The sequence below is a fragment of the Cavia porcellus genome, unplaced genomic scaffold (assembly GCF_034190915.1).
Source record: "Cavia porcellus strain 051 isolate PalLab524CR breed Dunkin Hartley unplaced genomic scaffold, mCavPor4.1 scaffold_38, whole genome shotgun sequence".
NCBI classification, from domain to species: domain Eukaryota; kingdom Metazoa; phylum Chordata; class Mammalia; order Rodentia; family Caviidae; genus Cavia; species Cavia porcellus.
In genome coordinates, this window is record NW_026947521.1 from 7,185,883 (window position 1) to 7,208,050 (window position 22,168).

A 22,168-nucleotide genomic window follows, 5' to 3' on the forward strand; every position below is an offset into this window, starting at 1 on the left:
AGAGGGTTTGTGAATCTGGTGTATTGGTTCATCTCAGGGCTGGTAAGCAACAGCCCTGAGAAGGAGAGCCCGGCACTTGGATGAAGCAGCTGCTTCTTATTCTGGATCTGATTGTCTGGGCCAACTCATGGGTTTACAGAGCAAGAAATCACAGGTGCCCGCCCAGGGGCTGTGAGTCAGCCTGAAAGCAGGTCGATGCTCAAACCCCCTGGGCCGGCTGTGACTCATCTGTGTCTCTGTTGCAGGGCAGTGGGGCCTCGCTGCTCACTGGAGCTGCTGTGGCTCTCCAGGAACGGTGACTCGAGTGCTCCCCAAGGCTCTCACTCTTTCCCTGGTGAGCTTTTGGGGCGTGTCTACCTGCAGGGACCATGCCTGAGGTGCTTCTGCTCAGGCCTGCCAGCCTCTTCCTCAGGACTGTGTAAGAACCAGGGCCCCACATTTCCCAGGGGAGTACTGAGCACAGCACTCAGGCCCCCACACGGGTATGGTTTGTCCCCCTGCTGCCACCCCTCAGTCTTCCTTGACAATCTTAGTCCTCAAAAGACAGCTATAATGACAAGAGCCAACCATGCGCTAAATACTTATCACCTGTCATCTTTTCATAGAGCACAGGACCAAGGCAGGAGCCAGGGTTCAGAGAGGTGCAGTGACCCAGCTGGTCACACAGCCAGTCATTGAGTCAGACCCAGGTGGGAAGACTCTAGGGAGCCTCAGTGCCAGGCTGGTCATGAAAACATCCACTGAGCAGCTTCTGGATGCTGATCGGCATCGCAGCTGCCAGGATAGCAGGAAAGGAAGGGACAGAAACGGACTGGAAGGGGACCCTCATTCAGGAGGCAAGAAAGAGGGCTCACTTCAATTCATACGTCACACACAGAGTAACATCTGGAAAAGGGGCTGCTCCCCAGAGCTGTCCCACCACAGGAGGCCTTCAAGACATCCGCCTGCCTGAGTAGTCAAGGGTGTACACGAGAGAAATTCAGGAGGGCTTCCTGACGGAGGAGTGGAAGGAAGCTGGGAAGGCTGCAGCAGCAGGGGAAAAGCTGGTGGGTGAGGAGATGGCTCAGAGAAAGACGGGTGCAGGCCTCCCATGCCCCTGCTTCCCACCCCCCATGCCTTGGAGCTCAAGCAGGGCTTGACTTTCTTGCTGCCAGGAGGCTCTGGAGAGGTGGGGTTGGTTTGTTTCTGTGAAGGGGAGTAAGGCAAGGACATGTTCCTACGTAGACTCCTGTGAGTTGGGGTGAGGAGAGGGGGGCCCTCTTTCAGGGCCTTCCTCCCCCCAGGAGTTCAGAGCAGAAGCAGTCTGCTCTTTTCCCTACCCTGCTGTTACTTTCTGGGACACCTGCCAGCGTTTGGGGAACACTGGATTCCAGGTGCATAATTTTCCCCAGAATGACAAGAATGAAAGGTTAATCACCTTGAGAGGCTCATTATGGTTACAAAGACCGGAATCTTGCTTCACCAGCTGGGGTCATTCGAGGGCCTCCGCTTCCGGCTTCCGCATCCAGCATTGATCACAGCAGAGAGCATTTGAGGACCTGCGGAAGGGTTTGGCTCCTTTCTAGATATCTCCAACCTCACCTAGCATTTTAACGGTCTCAGCCGCCCTTTGCTATTCTGCTTCAAAAACAAACTGGGAAGGGTGGGGGACGATTGCTAGAAGCAGCACACCGGCAGGAAGTCCCATGGGTGAAGTCGGAAAGGAATACAGACTGAAGCAGCCTCACCCACAGCAGTGACAGAGTGTAAGATGGCCACCATATTGAGGAAGGACACAGAGGGTTCCAGCTGTAACGTGGTTTGGATTAGCACTCTTTAATTCAGGTGATGTCCCTTTATAGGGACTCAGTGTCAAAGCCTAGCAGGGGAAGAGCAATGAGCTTCATTTAGGAAATTTAGAGCTTTGACTCTGTCAATCAGTGTCCCAAATTCTTTAGGCAGAAAGTGGAGAGTTAAGACTTTTTGGTGGGCCAACCGCAGGGACAAGTGAGGGGTACCTGTCCTGGCAAGTACTGGGGGAAGCAGGGTCCCTTCTTCCTGGAAGGAGGGAGACAACTGGTCTCAGCTGCTGGGCAGGAACCATGTCCAGGAGATGCTTCTACCTCTGGTCCCATAAACAGTTTAGGAACCCTAATCACTGAGGTTCCAGAGCTTGGCCCCAGCTTCCAGGCTTCCTCTGCAGCTCTTTTCATTTGCTCTTTGTTTAGCTATTTGAAAGCCAGAGCCAGTTGACACAAAATTAATTAGGTGAGGAAAAGCTGCCTTACCTACCTTTAATGGGGAGGGTATACAAACAACCCTGTTTGTAGGTGGTAGTTAAGATGGGGGAGATTACAGCCCAGATAATTTGGAGGTGGCTCCCAGGTGATGTCTGATGGCTCTGAGCCCAGGGTTTGCCTGGCTCCATCTTGGAGGTCCCAGGCTGATCTCATGCCAGGATGCTAACCGTGGTCACAGTCCTTCTTGGTGTACAGAGCCCTTCGTCACCACCTGTTGCCAGTGCTCAGAGCCATATGGTAACCTTCAATCTTCTCTGTCTCAGGTGACTGTCAGGTCAGCTTTTACCTGACAGTCCTGGGGGTGGTACTCAGTGACCCACAGTCTGCAGGTTCCGTGGCTCAGAACCCTCCCGTCTACAGGTCCCAGAAACACACTTTGCTCATCTTCCCCTGCCACAGGTGCAGGTTGCCATACAACAGAGGGGCTGCCTGGCCTTTGGTCCAGGCCAGAGAGGGCTGGTTCAGTCCTACAAACACCCTTCCCACTCTCTTCATCACCTCCTGATGTCTTTTGCTTTACAATCTACCCCAGGTTCTTAAGCAGACTGCTGCCAGGTGGGCCTGGGCCTAGGTGTGTTCGAAAACTTAGTTTGAACCTACAGTTCTACCAAGGAATAAGGCCGAATGTTCAAAGCAGGTAATTGGCCCAGCCACCAGGGACCTGGATGGGGACAGGGCCAACGCCACCCTGAAAGACAGATGGGACTCCCTAGAGCCAGGGGCTGCCATGGCCAGTGGCCCAGTCACACTCTATGCAACTCCAGTGGGCTCTGTTTACCTAGCTGATAACTACATATGTGTCCCTGGAGTTGCACAAGCCTGAGACCTGGTGCAGTCCTGAGGTATGTACTGAAAATAACCAGCTCACCACCCAGGAAGCTGAGGTGTGGCCACATAAAATCCTGAGGCACTGAGGGACTGTGAAGCTGAAGTGCTGATGGGTATCTGGGAGCACAGGGAGGGGGCAGGATCTGGGGCAGAGGTGAAGGGCTGAGCCTGTTTAGGCGCAGGGTGCAGCCCAGGCATCGCCCAGGAGGCCTCCTCTAGGGGCTGCATGGAATCCCCAAGATCCCTTGGGACTCCATCTCCATTCTGAATTTACTGGCATGGCCTGGACAGGTGGGCATAAGTAAGGAGGGGTTTTCCTAACCCCAAAGCCCTGCTGCCTCTTGGTGGGGCTCAGAGTCCCCAGTGGCAAACCCAATGCCACCCTTGTCCCAATGGAAGCCCTGGGCTCAGAGACAGACATGGACTTGTCCAGGGCCACACAGCAAGCTAAGTGCAGCAGAACTGATTTCCTTCCCCAGGCACCCCTAGAGGCCGGGACAGGGGTGGAGTGGCCTCGCAGGACCTGAAGTCCTGTCCCCTGACCCTCCGAGAGCCCTCTGTGAACCCCCCTGGGGTTCTGCAGGAAGCAGCCATGCCAATGTCATCCTGGGGTGCTGAGTTGCCTGCTGAACCACTGTATTCCAACTGTGTTTTCTGTCATCTCTGCCAGTTACCAGACTGATGGGCAGCTCCCCAAAGAGTCCCTGAGCCACAGCTTCCAGCTGTCAGCCTCAAAGAAGCCCCAGGATGCACAGCTGGACTGTTCAGGTAAGTGGCAGTGCTGTGGAATACGGAGGGTTGGCTCAGCACATGGAGCTGTGCTGGGTGCCAGGGGCATTTGGGTCACAGTGCAAGCCTGGGACTCCCAAGGAGATCCTGCCACTCTCTAGCTTCACTCTCCCTCTCAGCCACCATGGCTGCCATCAGGGCCAGGTGGGCCAAAGGCAGTGGGGAAGAGTTCAAGAAGTTTGAGGAAAGAACAAGGCCAGAGAGGGGCAGCCAGGCCCATTCTGACCAAGCCCTGGTGCCCGCTGGGTTGGCCTTGGGCGTGTTGGCTGTGGCACTTGGGTGAGGGCAGAGGCAGTGAGACTGTGCAGTTTATCTTGGAGGCTGGGGACTCACAAGCTCTCCAGTGACCTTCCACTCAGATAAAACACATCTGAGAATACAGAGCTATCAGAAAACTGGTGATAATAATAACAAAGAATGTTTGTTCACTTGCGTTGGCTGCAGAGGAACACTCTAGCACAAACAACATTTTAAAAAGACAAAGACAACAGGGGCTCAGAGGGGGCCACTGCCCCCACCATCTGTGCCCCCTCTGGGCCTCACTCTGCCCCTGCTCAGGCACCTCCGGGGTGTCCTTTTGCTGGTCTTCCTGGTTGTGACCTTCACCTACCAGGAACCTCAGGGCTACCTGCTCCTGGGCCTCTGGGTGGGAGTGGCAGGAGGAAACCTGTTGTCTTTGGGTGGCTGTGTGCAAGCTGGTCAGGTACTTTACAGGATGACCTTCTGGGTATTTTACAGGATGACCTTCTGGGATTATACCAGATGGTTTTCTGGGTGTTTTATAGCATGGCCTTCTGGCTACTTTACAGAATGGCCTTCTGCATGTCCTAAAGGATGACCTGCATTATCTTATGGGATAGCCTCCTATCTTGCGCCCTGGGGTTGGGGTTCTGAACCACATAAGCCTGTTCTTGCCCTCCAGGATCTTTTAGTCTGTGGGTGAATGGGCACTGGGCAGGGGCATAGATGGGTGAAGGAGGGAGGCCCACTCACTGATACTGCGGTCAGGGAAGGCTCCCCGGAGGAAGGGGGCTTCTCTCTGCCCTTACAGCCTTTGTGCCCTGGGGCCTGGATATGAATTGCTTGGTCTTCTTTTGAGAACCTCCCACCCCTGACACCCAAGCTGGTAATGAGAAGGAAGGACGCTGGCAGAGGAGGTGACTTGGGGCAGTGACAGGAGAGAATTTCCATAAGGCCTTTTCCTGAGACTGGGAATAGGCTGCTCCCCCAGGAAGATTGAGGATACCTGTGAGGTTATAAGAGCTGACAGTCCCTTCCCACAGAACTGTCCCTGCAGAAGAGCACTGCACTGTCACCATGGCTGTGCTTTGGGCTAAAGGAATTCTGTGGTTCTTTCCTATCTCTTCATAGAAGCTAGGAGGAAGGCATATTTATTTCTTCCATTTGAGAGAGGAATAGAGTTCCAGGAGGTCATGATCTTCTTTGAGTCACACAGTCCTTGAGAGGTGGAGCTCTTTAACTGGCTGTCCTGACTCCTTGGGACCTGGGCTGTGTTGTCACAGTTCAGTCCTCTGCAGGTATGACCCCAGTCTCTCCTCCACCTACAGGAATCAGGGTTTACCCTGGAGTCCTCAGAGGCTGCCTGGTCCCCTAAGAGTCTTTGCACTTAGGTCCCCAGCCTGCAACCTGTACAGCCGCAGCTGGAGAAGGCTGGGGAGTATCCATGAGCAGAGCTGATGGAGGTGCAGGCCAGGGCCAGCCCCACACTACATTCCTAGGAGCCTCACACCCCTGGGAGGTCCGAGCTAGAGACCAATGCATTCACTGGCTCCTGCTGTCCCTTGCATTCATCCTTGGAGACCCCAAGGCATACATGGTGTCCAGGCTGCAGGGGAGGAACAGGAAGCCCCTGACCCCAAGGAGCTCAGTGGGAGGCTCAGGCCAGAAGAAGGCCAAGGGACAGCGTCAGGCAGAGGATGCCCTGACTCTTCTGCTTCTGTAGTGTAGGGCTGGAAACATTAGAGGTGGCTCCTCACCTGTGTAGTGGGACAGACGCAGAAAGGGGGGTCTCTGAGGAACACTGGGGTCAAGACACACACACTCGTGCACACACATGCACACATACACACACCCATCTAGACATTCACAACTTCTGCCTAGTGTCCTCGCCTCCTGTCTGCTGTTCCCTTAGAGCCTGTCTGTGCAGGACAGGTGTGTCCATGCCTCCAGACTCCATCCCCCACGGTAGTGAAGACTCCGCTGCTTGTTTGTCCCCTATGTGGCCACATGGGCAGCTGGGCCCTCTCCTTGCCCTGCCCAGGCCTGGACAGATGGGATCTTGTGTGTAGATCCCAGAGTTAGTATAGTGACCTACCCTAGGGGACCTAAAGGTATGTTGACCATGGGCACAGTAATTCAGGGGCACCACCATAATGGCCTGGGCTCTGGCTCTTGTCCACATGAGAACACTAGGCAGTAACAGTCAGCCACAGGGCCCTCTCTGCTGGGCACTGATGAATGAGCCACAGGCATACTGACCAGTTCACTCTGTGCTGTTTTGCCAAGGCACCTAAGACCAGTCTCTATAGGTAGAGAGAGGGGGATCCTTGACCTTATCACTGTCTCATCCTAACCCAGTGCTTCTCCTCGTTTCTGTGTCCTCCAGAGTGCCTGGCATGAGCCGAGCAGATGCCACAGCTCTCATACAGGCTCCTGTGTAGGGAGAGGCCCCACAGAGCCCATGTCCTGCAGAGAGCTGTGCTGCCTTGTCTTGTCCCGGCGTCTGCAGGGTGCACTGTGTTCCTACCTCCTCCACTGTTCCCACAGAAAAGGCCCAAGCCGCCCCCACTCTGCTCTCGCAGTTACTTTCCCAGAAAACCGACTGACTTCCCCTGCTGTTTGGATGCCCTAACCCCAAAGCCCTGGCGAGCACACTCTTGCTTCCCAGCACCTCCAGCATAATGGGCAGATTGATAAGACCCAGGCTGCTTGGCCAATAGAGGAAGCGGGTAGGGGGGAGGGTAGAGAGCATGCTCGGGAACTGGTTCTGAGTGCCAGCAGGCACACTGGTGCAGGCTGCTGACCACGGTTGACGTCAAGCTGTAGATTTGGTTGTTGATTGCTGTGTGGAGTTAGTTCCTTGGGGTTGAGGGTACCTTGCTGGATGATGGGACCCAGTGTGGGTGCCGGCCCAGTTTTTCTATTGCAGCAGTGACCTTGTCTGGGGTATGGGACAGAAAGCATGGCTGTGACCTGACTGAACTAGAGGGGAAGAAAAGTACTCCAAGAACTGGAGACCCAGCTTGATTTCTGCCACCTCTCCACCGCAAGCAGACCCCAGACCTAGAGGCTGAGCGGGGGCCACAGCCCTAGGCCAGCTCTTGATTCTCCTTCCAGGCAGCCACTGCGACAGTAAAAGAACACTAAAAGAACATGTAATGACTAAGGAAATGGTCACAGTAGGACATCAAGTGAAAAGGGGACAAATAGATGCGCATATCCAATGTGTAGACAAAAGCAAAAGAATGAAACAGTATTGCTAAAGGCTTAGCGGACTGCGAGCCCAGGCACTGTTTTCTGCTCTTTCGAAATAGACCCTGGATTTCTGTACAAGTGCTGGGCTGGCAGGTAGGTGTTTGCAGGAAGAGTAAGTAAAGTAAACTCCTTGAGGAGTAGTCGCCTGCAACCCACAACCCAGCCCCACCATAGTGAATCCCACACGTCACCCCCTGTTGGACATTGGGACCTTTCCTGACAGAGTGGTAAATACACTGCATTCACATTCTCTGTCTGCCCATGTCATCATCAACCTGGCCTAACTTCTTAGAAGGTAACGAACGGCTGGCTCCCAGGATAGTCCTTTTCCGAGCCCGATGGCAACCCCACAACTACAGCTCCTGTCTGTGGTGAGATGGCCTCTGCCTGGCTGGTCTATGCTGCTTCTGGTTCTCCCCTTTGGAGAATCCCGAGGAGGCCAGTGAGTGGGTTCTGGAGATAGAGATGGTGAGCACAGACAGGGAGGGAAAGAAACATAGAATGAGGCCCAGGGATAGAAGTGGAATTATGTGACTCCCTGCTGGATGACGCAGTTCCCGGTCAGCTTCTCTCTTGCTGCTGCTGCTTCCCGCCCCTCTGCCACTGGACTGAGACTTGTGCTCCTTCATTCTCCAGTGTGGCAGCCTAAGTCCTGCAAGATAGAGGCCCTGCTTGTCCCACTCCCCTCCAGCAGGGCTGTGTGCTTGTGCCATGACCTCAGGTTCATGGCAGTTCCCAAAGCTCCGGCTCATTCATGTGCTGAGGCAGCGGGGCGGGTGTTCAAGGCTCAGTGTGGGGCTCCAGACTGCTTAGCTAGACCTTGAACCTTGGACTCAGTGTGCAGGTTTCTCCTTTGTCCAGAGGGGAAAGTTGGAAGAGGATACAGTGTGAAACGTGGGCACTCAGAGGTGGACGTGGAAGGTGGGGCGGGAGGCCCCTAGGCTCCTCTTCTTCTCTTCCTTGATGGTTGTTTTAAGTAGTACTAGGGATTGAACTCAGGCCCTCGCACCTACCTCCATCTCCAGCCCATTTTTAATTTAAATTAATTTAATTTTATTTATTTAATTTTAAGACAGAGTGTCACTATGTTGCCCAAGCTGCTCTGACTTGCCTCAGCCTCCCACAGTACTGGAATGACCACACTCAGTTTGTCTCACCTTCTTTCAACTTGTAAGTCCAAGGGCAGGCGTGGCAGTTGGCACCACTGAACTGTGGTGGCCTCAGGTCCATGGGACATTCAATAGGATGGGGCCTCACTGGGCCATGCAGAATGGAGTTTTCACCTGGTGGGCCCTGCTTGGGCCCACCTCTCTCTGCACCCAGCAGCAACATATCCTGGCTCACTGGCCAGCTGTCCTCTGGGCAAGGGTAAGGTGGAGAAAGATGGCCTGGGTCCCAAGGCTGGGATAAGAATGAGCCTGCTCCTTCTTTCTGAGTATCTTGGCCTCCGCTCTGGGCCCAGGGCTTTTATATCACTGGCTTCTAGACTGGTTCTTAGGACAAGCTTATTCTTGTCATTAAAAAAGATGGTAACTGTGGAGCTAAGGCTTCTGGCCTGAGGGAAGAAGAGCCAGCATATTCACAAGATCAAGAGTCACCCTTGCTCCTCTTGGCACCTGGCACAGGTGAGTGCACAGGCCATGCACACATCCTAGAATGTCCGCAAGCAGTGGGAAGGTTCTGTGGTGTGGACAAGAGAACAGTAGGAGCAGCTGGCTCTCCAGCTGTGACAGGGGCCCCAGGTCCTCACACCCCCTGGGAGGCCAGTGTTCTTTGAGTGACGTGCAATCTACACTGCTGATCTTACTCACTTTACATGTGCTGTTCAAAGGCTTTCAGCAAATTTTCACAACCCGTTTAGAATACTTTTGTTACTCCCGAAAGGTCCCTTGCACCTGTTATTTGCTGTCTTGTGCCTGTTTGGTACTCACGCTCCTACCCATCCCAGTCCCCGGTAGCCACCAATCTCCTTTCTTTTCTGGATGCATCATCTAGTTGAAATCGTGAGACATCTAGCCTTTTGCCTCCGGCCTCTGTCACTGTGCAGGCTTTGAGCTGCACCCAGGCTTTAGCTGGTACCAGGGCCTCTCTCCTTCTAGGGAAGAACTGTGTTTCGCTGCACTGATAAAATATGCTTTGCCTTTCCTTCACCAGTCTATGGGCATTTGAGTTGTTTCTACTTTTTTCTTTTTCTTCCTCCTGTCCTCCTCCTTCTCCTTCTCCTTCTTCTTCTTTTTTTCCGTAATGGTACTGAGAATTGAACTCAGGGCCTTTGCATTGAACTATACTTCCCAGGTTTTGGGGGGTTTTTTTGAGACAGGGTCTCACTAAGTTACTTTTTTTTTTTTTTTTGTACTGGGGATTGAACTCACAACCTCACGCTTCCCAGGCAGACATTTATATTGCTGAGCTATTATCTCCAACCTCTCACTAAATTCTTAAACTACCTAGACTTGAATGAAATTTGTGATCCTAGGCTAGGGATGCAGCTCAGTGGCAGAGCACTTGCTAGCATATAGGATATGTGGGACCCTGGGTTCAATCCCCGGCATCACAAAGTAAACAAGTAAAATAAAAGCATACCTGACTTCATAAGAAAATTAAAACCATAATAAAATTATCTTTAGAAATTATCTTTAGAAATTATCTTTAGAATTATCTTTAGAAAAATTCAGGATCCTCTTGCCTCAGCCTCCCAGAGTGCTGAAATTGTACCCATATACTACCACACCTGGCTGTTTCCACTTTTTTTTCCTCCATGGTAATGGAATTGAACTCAGGACCTTGCACTTGCCAGGCAGACCATATTCCCAGCTCTATGTTTCCACTTTTTGACGGTTCTAAGTAATACTCCTGTGACCATCTGTAACAAGTCTTTGTGAGGACCTGCATTTTCCTTTTCCTTGGGTCAGTAGATAGCTAGGTGTGCCATAGCTGGGCGGTATGATAAACCTACTTTGAGAGTTGCTAGAATGTTCTCCCATGTGGCTACCTCAGTGGGCATTCCCACCAGTACCATATGTTGACCCACTTTCCCCACATCTTTACCCTACTCACATTGTTCCAGTACAGCAGAGAGAAGGAGATTTGTCAGGGTGGCAGAACCAATGCTCCAGGCCCAGGCCTCCTTGACTCACAGCCCACCCACCTTGATGAGTCAGGGCCTAGACTCGGGTGCACTTGGCCTGGGTTTTGGCCACAAGGACAGCAGTGGTAGAGGAACTCCTACCTCCACCTGGGGCAGTGGCACCAGTGGAGGATGTGGTGGGGACCTCGTCTCTGAAAGGAGATAGATGGCAGCTGGCACAGTCCACATTCTACCCAGGTGGGGCGGGGGTAATGAGAGACTTTCTTCCTGCACCCGCCTTAAGCCAGGCCTGTGTGTTCTGCAGGCTGCCAGACCAGGCCTGGTCAGGTCCCCTGGTCCTTCACTCCTGGCCCCGACCCCATCCGGAGAGCTCAGAGTTGGCACGAAGCCTGAGTAGCTTAAGGCAGAAATGCAGGCATCTTTTCCTGTAGTCTCCCTTAGATGAAGGCCATGGGCAGCACCCTGGTGGAGCCACCTCTGAGGCTGGTCAGCAGGTAGCAGCACTGCCTTGCAGTCATCTTAGAAGGCCACCTCAGTCTAGGAAGAAGAGGCTCCCTGGGGTCTGGACCCCTTAGACATCCTTTGTGAGCAACTTGAAGAACTTTGGAAAGGGAAGTTTTGGGAAAATGTCTTTTACTGAACACCAGCTATATCCTGGTTCTTTGTTACACACCATTCCCTTCAGCCCTCATCCTGATAAATGAATCAGGGTCAGGGTGAAGGCATCTGAACCCTTGTGTGCTTAGTGGTCTGTTGTCCCCACCTGCCAGCCACAGCTTGAGCTGTCCAAGCCTCAGAGGCCAGGATGGTGCCCTGGATGGTGTCCCAAGTGTGACCGTGGCATCAGGCATCCAGGTTTAAGTTCCTCAGTGTGTGGCCCTGGGGAAGAGCTGAGCTTGTCTAAGCCACACTGCCCATCTATGGGTGAGCGCTGGACCCACTTGGTGTAAACTAAACAAGAACAGAGGAGGGCGAGCCCAGACTGCTGTTCATTCACACTGGAGACGGTGCAGGCCGGGTCTGGGGTCTGATGGTCTTCCATGTTCTGACCCTCTGCCCCACTGGCTCTATCCTTACCTCTTCCTGGGGCAGGAAGACCATACCACAGCTGGGATGAAGCAGGGAAAATCCCAACCCTCTGTGGCTTCAGGCCAGGCCCACCTCCTCCTGCAAGCAGTCCCCAGGGTGCCCCAGCCCTGACTGCTTGCCAGTCCATGGCCCAGTACCCACAGTGTAGGCAGCACCAGCAGGGCTTTAAGCTTGCCTGGGCTTTACTCAGTGCCTGGGGACAGCCGAAGAAGGCTGACCAGGCCATCCTGTCCCTGCAGAGGAGGCTCTGTGGACGACCAAGGCCGATGGGCGAGTCCGTCTGCGCTTGGACTCCAGCTGCTCGCAGCCCCCCTACACTGTGCACCGCATGTTCTACGAGGCCCTGGACAAGTATGGGGACCTCAGCGCTCTGGGCTTCAAGCGCCAGGACAAATGGGAGTACATCTCCTACTACCAGTACTATCAGATCGCCCGCAAGGTTGCCAAGGGCTTCCTGAAGGTGAGGACAAGCCATACCTTTCCAGTCCACATCCATTTCCAGCTTCCTACACACGAGGCCTTAGAAATTATGACTTTAACCTTTACCACTTATTGAGCCAATACTGCATGCTGGCCTTGGACTAAGGGTTTTACATTTATTGAACCTTTACCAAGCTCTTGACCCCCATATGTCATCTGCTGTCACATTTAAGGTGGGGGAAGCCTGCATATGAAGGCAGATAACCAGGCTTCTGGGTCCCTGATGAATTCCCAGGTAGGAATTCATCCAAGCTATCCTGCAAGGACCAGGTGTGGAGAGAGGCCCCCTTCCCTCCCCTTCCCTTGCTGCCTTGACTCACCTGTCTACCTTCATCCTGCAGCTTGGCCTGGAGCAAGCCCACAGTGTGGCCATCCTGGGCTTCAACGCCCCTGAGTGGTTCTTCTCTGCAGTGGGGACTGTGTTTGCAGGGTGAGTGACTGTGAGGGGTGGAGCTTGGTGGGCCGAGAGCCGGGAAGGTTATGTTTCCTCCCTAGTGTCACTTTACCCTGGACCTCTCTGGGGAGGGGGCTAAGGGATAGATAGGAATGGGGTGCCCTCTGCACCTGCCCAAGTGTGAGTACTCTGGGTATCCTGCAGTGGGATTGTCACCGGCATCTATACTACCAGCTCCCCGGATGCCTGCCAGTACATTGCCCATGACAGCCGTGCCAACATCATCGTGGTCGACACACAGAAGCAACTGGAAAAGATCCTGAAGGTTCAGGGGAAAGGGGCTGGGTGGAGGTGAGGGTGGCTCGAAGCAAACCCCACCCTAACCTCGTCGAGCCCAACAGGGTCACAGTTTCTCTCCTGGCAGGTCAGGAAACTGAGGCCTGGATAGCTGAAAGGCAGGGATCACCAGGCTGAGGCTGGTACTCATGCCAGCCCACTGGCTTCCACAGTCTCCAATAGTGACAGAGTCCTGTCTGGGCCTCCCCTTGTGGGAGAAGAGTGCAAGTGTCTTGGACCAGTCTTAGTGGGAAGTGGGAAGTGGGAGTGGGGAGTGGTGTGAGGACTGACACAGAGCAGATGACGCAAGTGACAAAGACAGTGCCACCCCCAACCAAAGACATTGCCCAGAAGCAGAGTGTTGACAAGGGCCTCTGATTCAATGAAGTCCTACCTTAACCAGCTGTGTCCCCACATGCCCACACTGGGAGGTGGTGGCCTGGTGACACCTCTGGCCCAGCTGCATCCAGCAACTGGCATGGCCTCCAAGTCTCCCTGCACCCAGAGGAGCCTCTAAGACTGACCTTTGGCCTTGAATGCTGGACTCCTCCCTTGGGCCTCCCAGTCTGCTCCTTAGACCCGAGGGTCGCCAGCCTCCCATAACCGCAGGACCTGGGTCCTCAGACGGCCAGGGCCACTGTCTCCTACACCTCCCATGTCAGAAAGCAGCCATCTATGGCCATGGGTCCCCATCTAAGAGTGGCAGGGCCCCCTCTCCAGGCCGCAGTCTGGTCTTATGTCAGGATAGCCAAGTGCACATCTGCAGGCAGGGGGATGAAGCAGCCTGGGCCAGGGACACCCAGGTTGAGGCTGGTATTCATGCCAGTGAGTTCCACACACACACGGAACAAGAGGTTCTAAGGACCCCAGGACAGCCTAACAGGGATATGAGACAGAATACATCTCTCCGTGTGGGAAGGAGAACTACATACGGCTGCAGTTAGCCTCTTATGGCCTCTAAGCCTGAACACTGTGGGGGAACCAAGCGAGGCCTCTGCTATCTCCTGAGTCTGGCCAGGACATAGGTCAGCCACCTGAAGGCCAGGTCCTGAGAATCAGGGTGTTCTGTGTTGGGGTGCCCAGCCTTTCTGTTTGATTTATTTAAATCAGGCTGCAAACCAGGCAGAATGTATAGGTCTTATAAGTGTCTTCTAATCCAGAACAAAACCTTGCCTCTCATTTGCCACGTGGTAGACCAGTGTGGTCCCCAGGGGGCATTATGACCTGGGAACTTGCTGGAAATACAAACCTGCAGGCCCCACCCAGCCCTATTGAATGAGATACTTGGGGTGTGGGCCTGGCACTTGCTCTAATCAGCTTTTCTGTGCTGTGACGCACAGAGTCACGGACTGACTTCAGAAACTAAGTTAGCAGCTTGCCTGGCCTCAGGTTCGGAATGTGCCTGCTCACCTCTCTTTCCATCCTTCCCCTGCCCCTTCCCCACACTGGGGATTGAACTCACTTGGGGCTTTGCACTGAGCTTTATCTCCATCCCTTTTATGTTTATTTACATATCTATTTGATTTTGCTGTACTGGGGATTTGACCCAGAACACTCACACTACATTTAACCCAGCTCTTTTTATTGTTAAATTGCCCAGTTTGGGCTCTAACTTGCATTCCTCCTGCTTTAGCCTCCCAGAGTGCTGGGATTACAAATATGTACCTAGCTCCCTCCTCAGTCCTTTAACTCCTTCCTCTAATGTCAGTATTTCCTGTTGATCTAAAGGCTATTGTGTTTCGGATGAGAACTTTCCCAGCAGACATTTCACAGGTGGTGATGGATACTTCCTAATGTGGCTTCCAGTGACAGTGATGTCAAGCCCACTGCTGTCCCCAGGGCTGAGCATCATCCAGACCAGGTGGTGACTGGATCACCACTGCAAAACTCCCTAAATGCCTTCTCTATGGTTTTAGCGTACATTGGTCCTCTTGGCCTGAATTAATCATTGCATGAGGGTGGGAAATGTTGACCTGCTATTTCATCAGCAGAGAATTCTTGCCTAAGGAAGAGCTTACTCTCACCACTCTCTGTTCTCTGGTATCTGAAACACCCTGTGTGCAGAACAGGTATGGTGACAGGATCATGGCCCATTTGGTTACTGTGTCATGTGTATTCCAGAAAGATAGACTTGACATTAGTTGCATAGAATGTTCTACAAATATCTTGTCAAGTTAGCTGACAGTCTTGTACTATTGGTTAATTTTCTGTACCCTTATGGGTTTTCTATCAAATACTAAGACAGGGAGTGTCAAATCGCCAATTATTACTGTTTAAAATTATTACAATTTTAGCTCTATTGATTTTTGCTTCACATAGTTTGGAGCCTGTTATTAGACACATACATATTTAGATTGTTAGCTCTTTGTCATTAAGAAATGTCCTTCCTCATCCCCTGTACTAGTTCTTGTCCAAACCTACTTTGCCTCAAAATAATATACACACTCCAGGTTCTTATGATTAGGGTTTGCATGTGTATATTTTTATTTATTTTACTTTGAACCTGTGTCTTTATATTTAAAATTTCTTGTAGACAGTATGTAATTGGGTTTTATCTTTTTTTAAAATCCAGTCTGAAATAATTGTCGTGAATCCACCAAAGAGCTGTTTGTTTTCACTTTGTCCCTTTTTTTTGTCCCTTTGTTCCTCCCCTCTTTGGGTTGAGTTTCTGTTTTCTTTTGAGATTCCATGTTCATCTCCACAGTCTTATTAGCTATGCTATTGCTCTGTCAGTGTTGGCTGTAGAACCTGCAATGCACATCTGTAATTTCTGATAATTCCATATCACCGTAAGCAGAATGGTCCTCTGTGTCTGTGGGGTCCACGTCAGTGGTCCACCAATCTCAATTAGCAATATCTGGGGGACACTACATCTGTAGGAGAGACATATGGACTTTTTTCTTGTCTCTGTTTTCTAAATGACAATGTTCATGCTCTATTGTACAAGCTTTCTAGAGGTGGTAAAGTGTGCAGGAACATGTGTGCAGGGCACTTGATCTCATACATGACCTGAGACATCTTGGAGTTAGTGCCTGCAGGGATTCGGCCGGGGTGGAGGTGGGGGCTGTGTCTATCCTTAACTCTGTGCTACCTGTTTTGTTTCTACATAAGTTACCGACCTCGAAATACATTGCAGCTGAATATCTTTCAGAGAAATTTACGAAAAGGAAAATATTTTTTACATTCACCCACATTCGCCATTTCTGACCGTGTGCTTTGATGCGGATCTGAGCTTTCATCTGCTTTCATCATCCTTCTGCCTTGAGAATGCTCCTCAACTTTCCTTATCACATAGATCTGATGATGACACATACACTCAGCTTTTCATTGTCTGGAAAAGTACTGAGTTTTGGCTTCTTGTTTTGTTTTTTTTTAGAGAGTTTTATTGTGTTTTATAATTATTGAGTTTTATAATAAGGGTTTTATATATATATTTTTTTTTTTGTCTTTTTTTCCTTTTTATCGGTACCGGGAATCGAACTTACGACTGCCTGCTTTCAAGGGAGGCACTTATGCCACTGAGCTAAACCCCTACAGCCCCTTCCTTTCTTTCTTTCTTTCTTTCTTTCTTTTTTTTTTTCTGTCTTTTTCCTTTTTATCGGTACCAGGGATCGAACTCACAACTGCCTGCTTTCAAGGCAGGCGCTTATGCCGCTGAGCTAAACCCCCAGCCCCCTTCCTTTCTTTTTTCTTTAAGCACATTAAAGAATCCATTCAAATATTTTCTACTTGCCTATTTTCTTACAAGAAGTCTGTGATTTCTTAGTTTTTTTCCTTTCACATATAAATTTATATTTATATCATATATATTTAAACCATGAGTTCATAATGATACTTCTTATTCAAACATTACTTGACGGGGACTGGGGATTTAGCTCAGCGGCATAAGCACCTACCTGCCTTGCAAGCAGGCAGTCATGAGTTCGATCCTTGGTACCCATAAAAATGAAAAAGACAAAAAAAAAAACAAAAAAAAAAAACCCCAAACATTACTTGACTTCTTTTATTTCATTCTTGCATTTAAAAATCTTTCCTTAAAATCTTACTTCTTAGTAACATCAGCCAAATCTAATACTATACACCAAATAATTTCAAATAATAATGTCAATATTTTGGAGGGACGAAGTCCAGTGTCTCACTCATGCTGGGCAAGTGCTCAACCACTGAGCTGTACCCTGGCCCTGTAATCTTAATATTATTCCCAACAACAAGGCTGCTGAAGGAAGCCTGGAATTCCTTTTTGCCTGTGGAATGTGTTCCATTAGGAAGCAGCATCACCGCGTGCTGTCATGGACCCTAATGCAACTCTTTGAGTGTAAGTGTGAGTGCGTGTGTTTTTACGCCACTCACCTGGCCTGTGGTTTTCATTTTTTTCAGATTATCTTCATACTCTTAGGGAATCAGCTTTTCCTTTGTTTGAAAAACAAAACGCAATTTTATTTTTCAAGTGATATCATTTATTTGATTCCAGAGTCAAAACGGTGTAAAATGTACTAAAATATTGTTATTCCCATTCCTTTCTCATTACCACCGCTCCCTTTCTGTGCTTACATGCAATTGTCTGACTTGTTTCTGAAGGTTTAACCTTCCAGAGTCCTTTCTGGCCGTATACACTCACATGTACATGCATCTTTGCACACCTGTTCACACTGAACTCTGCCCATACACAAAGGCTGTATGCCCTACACATTCCTCTTGTCCACTTTCTCTACAGGTATCGCAGGGTAACACTCCCCCTCTGTCCCTGTCCCCCTCCTCTCCATGGTCACCCAGTGCTCCAGTGTGTGGCTGGACCATTGTTTGTCAGCCAAGTACCTGGTACTACTGGTTTCGGTCTCCTTTCCCTCTCCACCTTTACTGCTATAATTCTCATGATGTGAAACCATGAACAAAGAGTGCTGATGGTCCTGCTGGGATCAGGGGTCAGAGATGGGAGACCCAGAGTCCTTGGCTGCACAGTGTCAGACGACGTTCTTCTTAGGATGTGACATGTTCCTTGCTGATACCTGCTTTGCTTTTCCTGTCTATGTAGATCTGGAAAAACTTGCCACACTTGAAGGCAGTGGTGATATACCGGGAACCTTCTCCCACAAAGACTGCCAACGTGTACACGGTAGGGGAGGTAGGCCTGGGTAAAGAGGGGCTGTTTGGGCCCACAACTGATGGTGCTGGCCATGTCCCCAACCCTGCTGCAGATGGAGGAACTCATGGAGCTGGGACACCAAGTCCCCGAAGAGACTCTGGACAGCATCATTGAGGCTCAGACACCCAACCAGTGCTGTGTCCTGGTCTACACATCGGGCACTACCGGGAACCCCAAGGGTGTGATGTTGAGCCAAGACAATGTAGGCTGATGTCTAGACAGGTGGCTGGGTGGATTGGACCCCAGCTCCCTCTAGGCAAGGCCCTGGTCCTACCTAACCCAGTGAAGGGAAAAAAGGAGAGCTTGGTGGGGGGGGTCTGATCTTGGGGGATTTTAGGCCTTCAAACTCCCCCAGGATGGCACCCACTCAGATAAGCCCAAGGTCCCAGGGTGATCATAGTGATGAGCATGGTCAGGGATGGCAATGACACTTGGCACCCTATCTGCCCCCAGATCACTTGGACAGCACGGTACAGCAGCCAGGCAGGTGACATCCACCCAGCCGAGGTCCAACAGGAGGTGGTGGTCAGCTACTTGCCCCTCAGCCACATTGCTGCCCAGATCTATGACCTGTGGACTGGCATCCAGTGGGGGGCCCAGGTGTGCTTTGCAGAGCCTGATGCCCTGAAGGTCAGTGTGCCCTGCCACATGGGGGTGTGGGGGAGTAGGCTATGCTGGGTGTGGCTTGTGCCTGTGCCCTGTGTACCAGTGAGTGGGTGGCACCAGTCAGACAAATGTGTCAGCTGTCACTGTACAGTTTTATGCAAACAACCAAACACACAGGGAAGCTGACGATATTAGACTGAGTCAAGTCACAGTGCCTCAAGATGCCCCATTTAGAAGACCCTCATGGATGGTCACTAGGTGGCCACAGCCCTCCCCACAACCCAACCTCTTTATTTGAGTCACTGGGGAAATCAGCCAGAAACCCCCACTAGGCTTCTCTGACTTAGCATCTCATGGCTCAAACAGGGTCACCTGTCTGTTCCTAAAGTAAGCAGTGTAAGAGGAAATAGGGCTGTTCTGTTAGAGTAGTAAAAGAAGAGTCCCCTCCCTAGAGCTGGAAGGGGACTGAGCTCTTTCTAAAGCACCCAGCCCTCTGTCATCCAGACAACACACAGGTTCTGTCTGCAAAGGGCAGAGAGGGGGCAATGAAGCCCCAGGCAGTGGCATACAGCCCTGTCCTAGCCTCCATGAGCAGTGGGTGTGCCAGGCATATCTGGCCAGGTGAGCGTCCTCCAGGACCTCCTTACCTGGGTCTCTCCATGGGGACAGGGCAGCCTGGTGAACACACTGCGTGAGGTGGAGCCCACGTCCCACATGGGAGTGCCACGCGTGTGGGAGAAGATCATGGAGCGCATCCAGGAGGTGTCCGCTCAAGCTGGATTTATTCGGCGCAAGATGCTGCTGTGGGCCATGTCAGTGACCTTGGAGCAGAACCTCACCTGCCCCAGGAGGTATGGGGCCTGGGGATGAGAGGCGAGGGGCAGCTAGCTGGGAACTTGGGGCACAGTTCCTGCTGGGGTATCAGTTCTGGCCCTGTGGAAAGGCACCTCTACAGGTGTCCACGCCTACACTCACCACAGCCCAGTGGAACCCTTAGTCTATGGGTTCAAGTTGGGAGGGCAGAATCACTTCCTAAATAGGAGGACACACCTCCCCAAGAGCGGCCCCACAGTCTCCCATGGGTCCTGCTCTTACGTGCCCGAGGTGACTAGTTTCTACCTTCTTAGCCTCCTGCCTCTCACACTATGGCTCCCATCTCTCCTTGCCTTTTTTGATTGCCTGTCAAGTTCCCTCCCAGGGCTGGGAGGCTCAATAATGTGGATCTGCATGGGTTTCAATTACAAAATAGTTTCTGGGACCAGACTGTGAAATAGCATCCTGTTTTATGAATCGTGGAGGCGTCTGTATACCTCCAATTTCATATACACAAAGTGAAGAGTGAATGTGTATGAACCCAGTGTTTGCGGGCTTCAAATGGGATCACACATATGTGTACATGTGAGTCCATGAATACACACTCCAAGTCTCTGCATATGTGTATAGCATGTGTGCAATCCGCATGTGTCTGTGCACAGCTGGATCAACCTGACTCTCTGGCTCATGGTACACTTGCCCACAATCTTGTGCATGCATACCAGTACTTACATGCATGTTCATGACACTAACCAATCAGAACAATCGGGAGGGGTGTAGCTCAGTGGTAGATTAAATGCTCAGCATGAGCAAGGCCCTGGGTTCAAGCTCAAGCATCAAAAAAGAAAAAGCATAGACCCCCCAATCTGGCTGTGCCATTGTGTCCCACTGAACACCGACTCGTGTGTGTGTTTCCTTTCTTTGGTGGACTGTGCTTCTCTCCAACAGTGATCTGAAGCCCTTCACAGCCAGGCTGGCAGATTACCTGGTGCTGGCCAGGGTCCGTCAGGCACTGGGCTTTGCCAAGTGCCAGAAGAACTTCTATGGGGCGGCCCCCATGACTGCCGAGACACAGCACTTCTTCCTGGGTCTCAATATCCACCTGTATGCAGGCTACGGCCTCAGTGAGACTGCAGGTCCTCACTTTATGTCCAGCCCCTACAACTACCGGCTGTACAGGTGAGACATGGCCCGCACACCCTGCTAATACCCCTGCTTCTCTGTCCACCTGGTCCCAGGGCAATGGATCACCAAGTTCCAACACTGATCCTGGGCCAAACCCCTGTCCATCCTCCTTGGCCGGGGGTGGTCTTTGGTATGTGAGGCATGACTGAAACAGCCCCAACACGGTCCTCTCTGTAAGATGAGTCATAGCCAAGGGTGACCATGGAGGCTGACAGCTGGGCTGCAGGTGGGGTGTGAGTGGGATGATAGGGCCAGCCTTCTAGGGAGAGGAAAGGATGGGTTTAGAACATGACTTGAGCATCATCTGCTATGTTTCCATTCCCTTCTCCCTGCCAGTCCATCCCAGGCTCCAAATTCTGCCCTTCACATTTCATCCATTCATTCATTCAGTCAGTCATCAAAAAAACCTTGAACCCTACCTTTTCACTCTAAGTCCCCCATTAAATGCAGAAACCTTAGAAAGGGAGCCCTGGCTATCAGTGAAGACTGAGAGTTTGGGGACCTGGAGTGCCCAGAGCAGTTGATCCCAGGCTCTCTCCTCCCCTCACTCTTCATCCCAGCTCAGGCAAGCTGGTGCCTGGCTGCCTGGTAAAGCTAGTGAACCAAGACGCAGAGGGTATCGGCGAGATCTGCCTATGGGGCCGCACCATCTTCATGGGCTACCTGAACATGGAGGACAAGACACGCGAAGCCATTGACTCTGAAGGCTGGCTACACACTGGTGACACAGGCCGCCTGGATCAGGATGGCTTTCTCTACATCACTGGGCGCCTCAAAGGTAAGTACCCTGCATCCAGTGAGCACCAGGTGGGGCCCACTCTGACTGCAGTGATGCTCAGGATCAGTGTACAGCCTTTCTGGGTATTACTCACCTTTACTCAGCCCACCTCCTCCAGGCAGGAGTTGTCATCACTCCTATCAAGGACACAGGGAGGTGAAGTGGCTTGCCAAGGTCACCCAGCTTGTGGGTGACGGGACTGGGAGTCACATCCCCTAGAGAAACAAGGCAGGGTGTCCTGGAAGACCCAAGGGCATAAACATGCGGTTTCTCTGTAAATACAGGTGGGGTGGAGAGCAGGACATGCATTGGACTTAAAATTTAGAATAAAATGTGAGACTTCAAGGACATTTCCCAGGCAGAAAGGGAAGCAAGTTAAGGAGACCTCTGAGCAAAAAATGTTTTTCTTCCCTTACACAAGTGAGTGTAACACGGGTGCATGCATGTATAGGGGTGTTTGTATGTGCGCGACACACACACACGCTTCACAAAAGAAACTGAATCTTGGCGAGTGGGTCCGTAACTTTCTGGAAATCACACAAGCAGGTGTTTCATCAGGTCCAGGTTCTAAATGATGAAGGCACTGGCCCTGGAGAAGGACAGGACACTCCATATGTGGGCCCCAGGTTATGCAGGCCTAGGAGCCCTGGCTGGTAAGACCCAGTGTTGCTGCATGTGTCACCTGCTATTGGCCTTTTGAGATACCACGTAAATGACCCTATTTCTGTATGGGGAAGGGAGAGTAGCCAGAAAAAAAAATTCAACCAGAGTTGGCCCTGCTTTTAGACATAGAGTGGAAACATCTTTACTAAATGCATATTAAGTTGGCCCAATGTTGCATCTAGAAAAGACTGTCACACTCCCA

At 51.5% G+C, this 22,168-nt stretch overlaps 1 protein-coding gene across 4 annotated transcripts in view; it reads left to right on the forward strand.

Annotated features, from left to right (window-relative positions):
• Acsbg1 (acyl-CoA synthetase bubblegum family member 1) overlaps positions 1–22,168 on the forward strand; it is a 37,596-nt gene that overhangs the window by 9,420 nt on the left and 6,008 nt on the right. The window contains exons 2-13 of one of the 4 annotated variants that reach the window (XM_013145580.3): positions 246–418; positions 2,812–2,916; positions 3,778–3,875; positions 11,808–12,028; positions 12,390–12,478; positions 12,647–12,767; positions 17,811–17,891; positions 17,974–18,123; positions 18,375–18,551; positions 19,197–19,378; positions 20,289–20,519; positions 21,086–21,303. In XM_013145580.3, the coding sequence (XP_013001034.1) occupies positions 369–418; positions 2,812–2,916; positions 3,778–3,875; positions 11,808–12,028; positions 12,390–12,478; positions 12,647–12,767; positions 17,811–17,891; positions 17,974–18,123; positions 18,375–18,551; positions 19,197–19,378; positions 20,289–20,519; positions 21,086–21,303 (1,723 nt within the window). In that variant the 5' untranslated portion in view covers positions 246–368. The remainder of the gene's footprint in view (positions 1–245; positions 419–2,811; positions 2,917–3,777; positions 3,876–11,807; positions 12,029–12,389; positions 12,479–12,646; positions 12,768–17,810; positions 17,892–17,973; positions 18,124–18,374; positions 18,552–19,196; positions 19,379–20,288; positions 20,520–21,085; positions 21,304–22,168) is intronic. The other 3 variants (XM_063243543.1, XM_013145581.3, XM_003463592.5) reach the window with 3 other exon arrangements.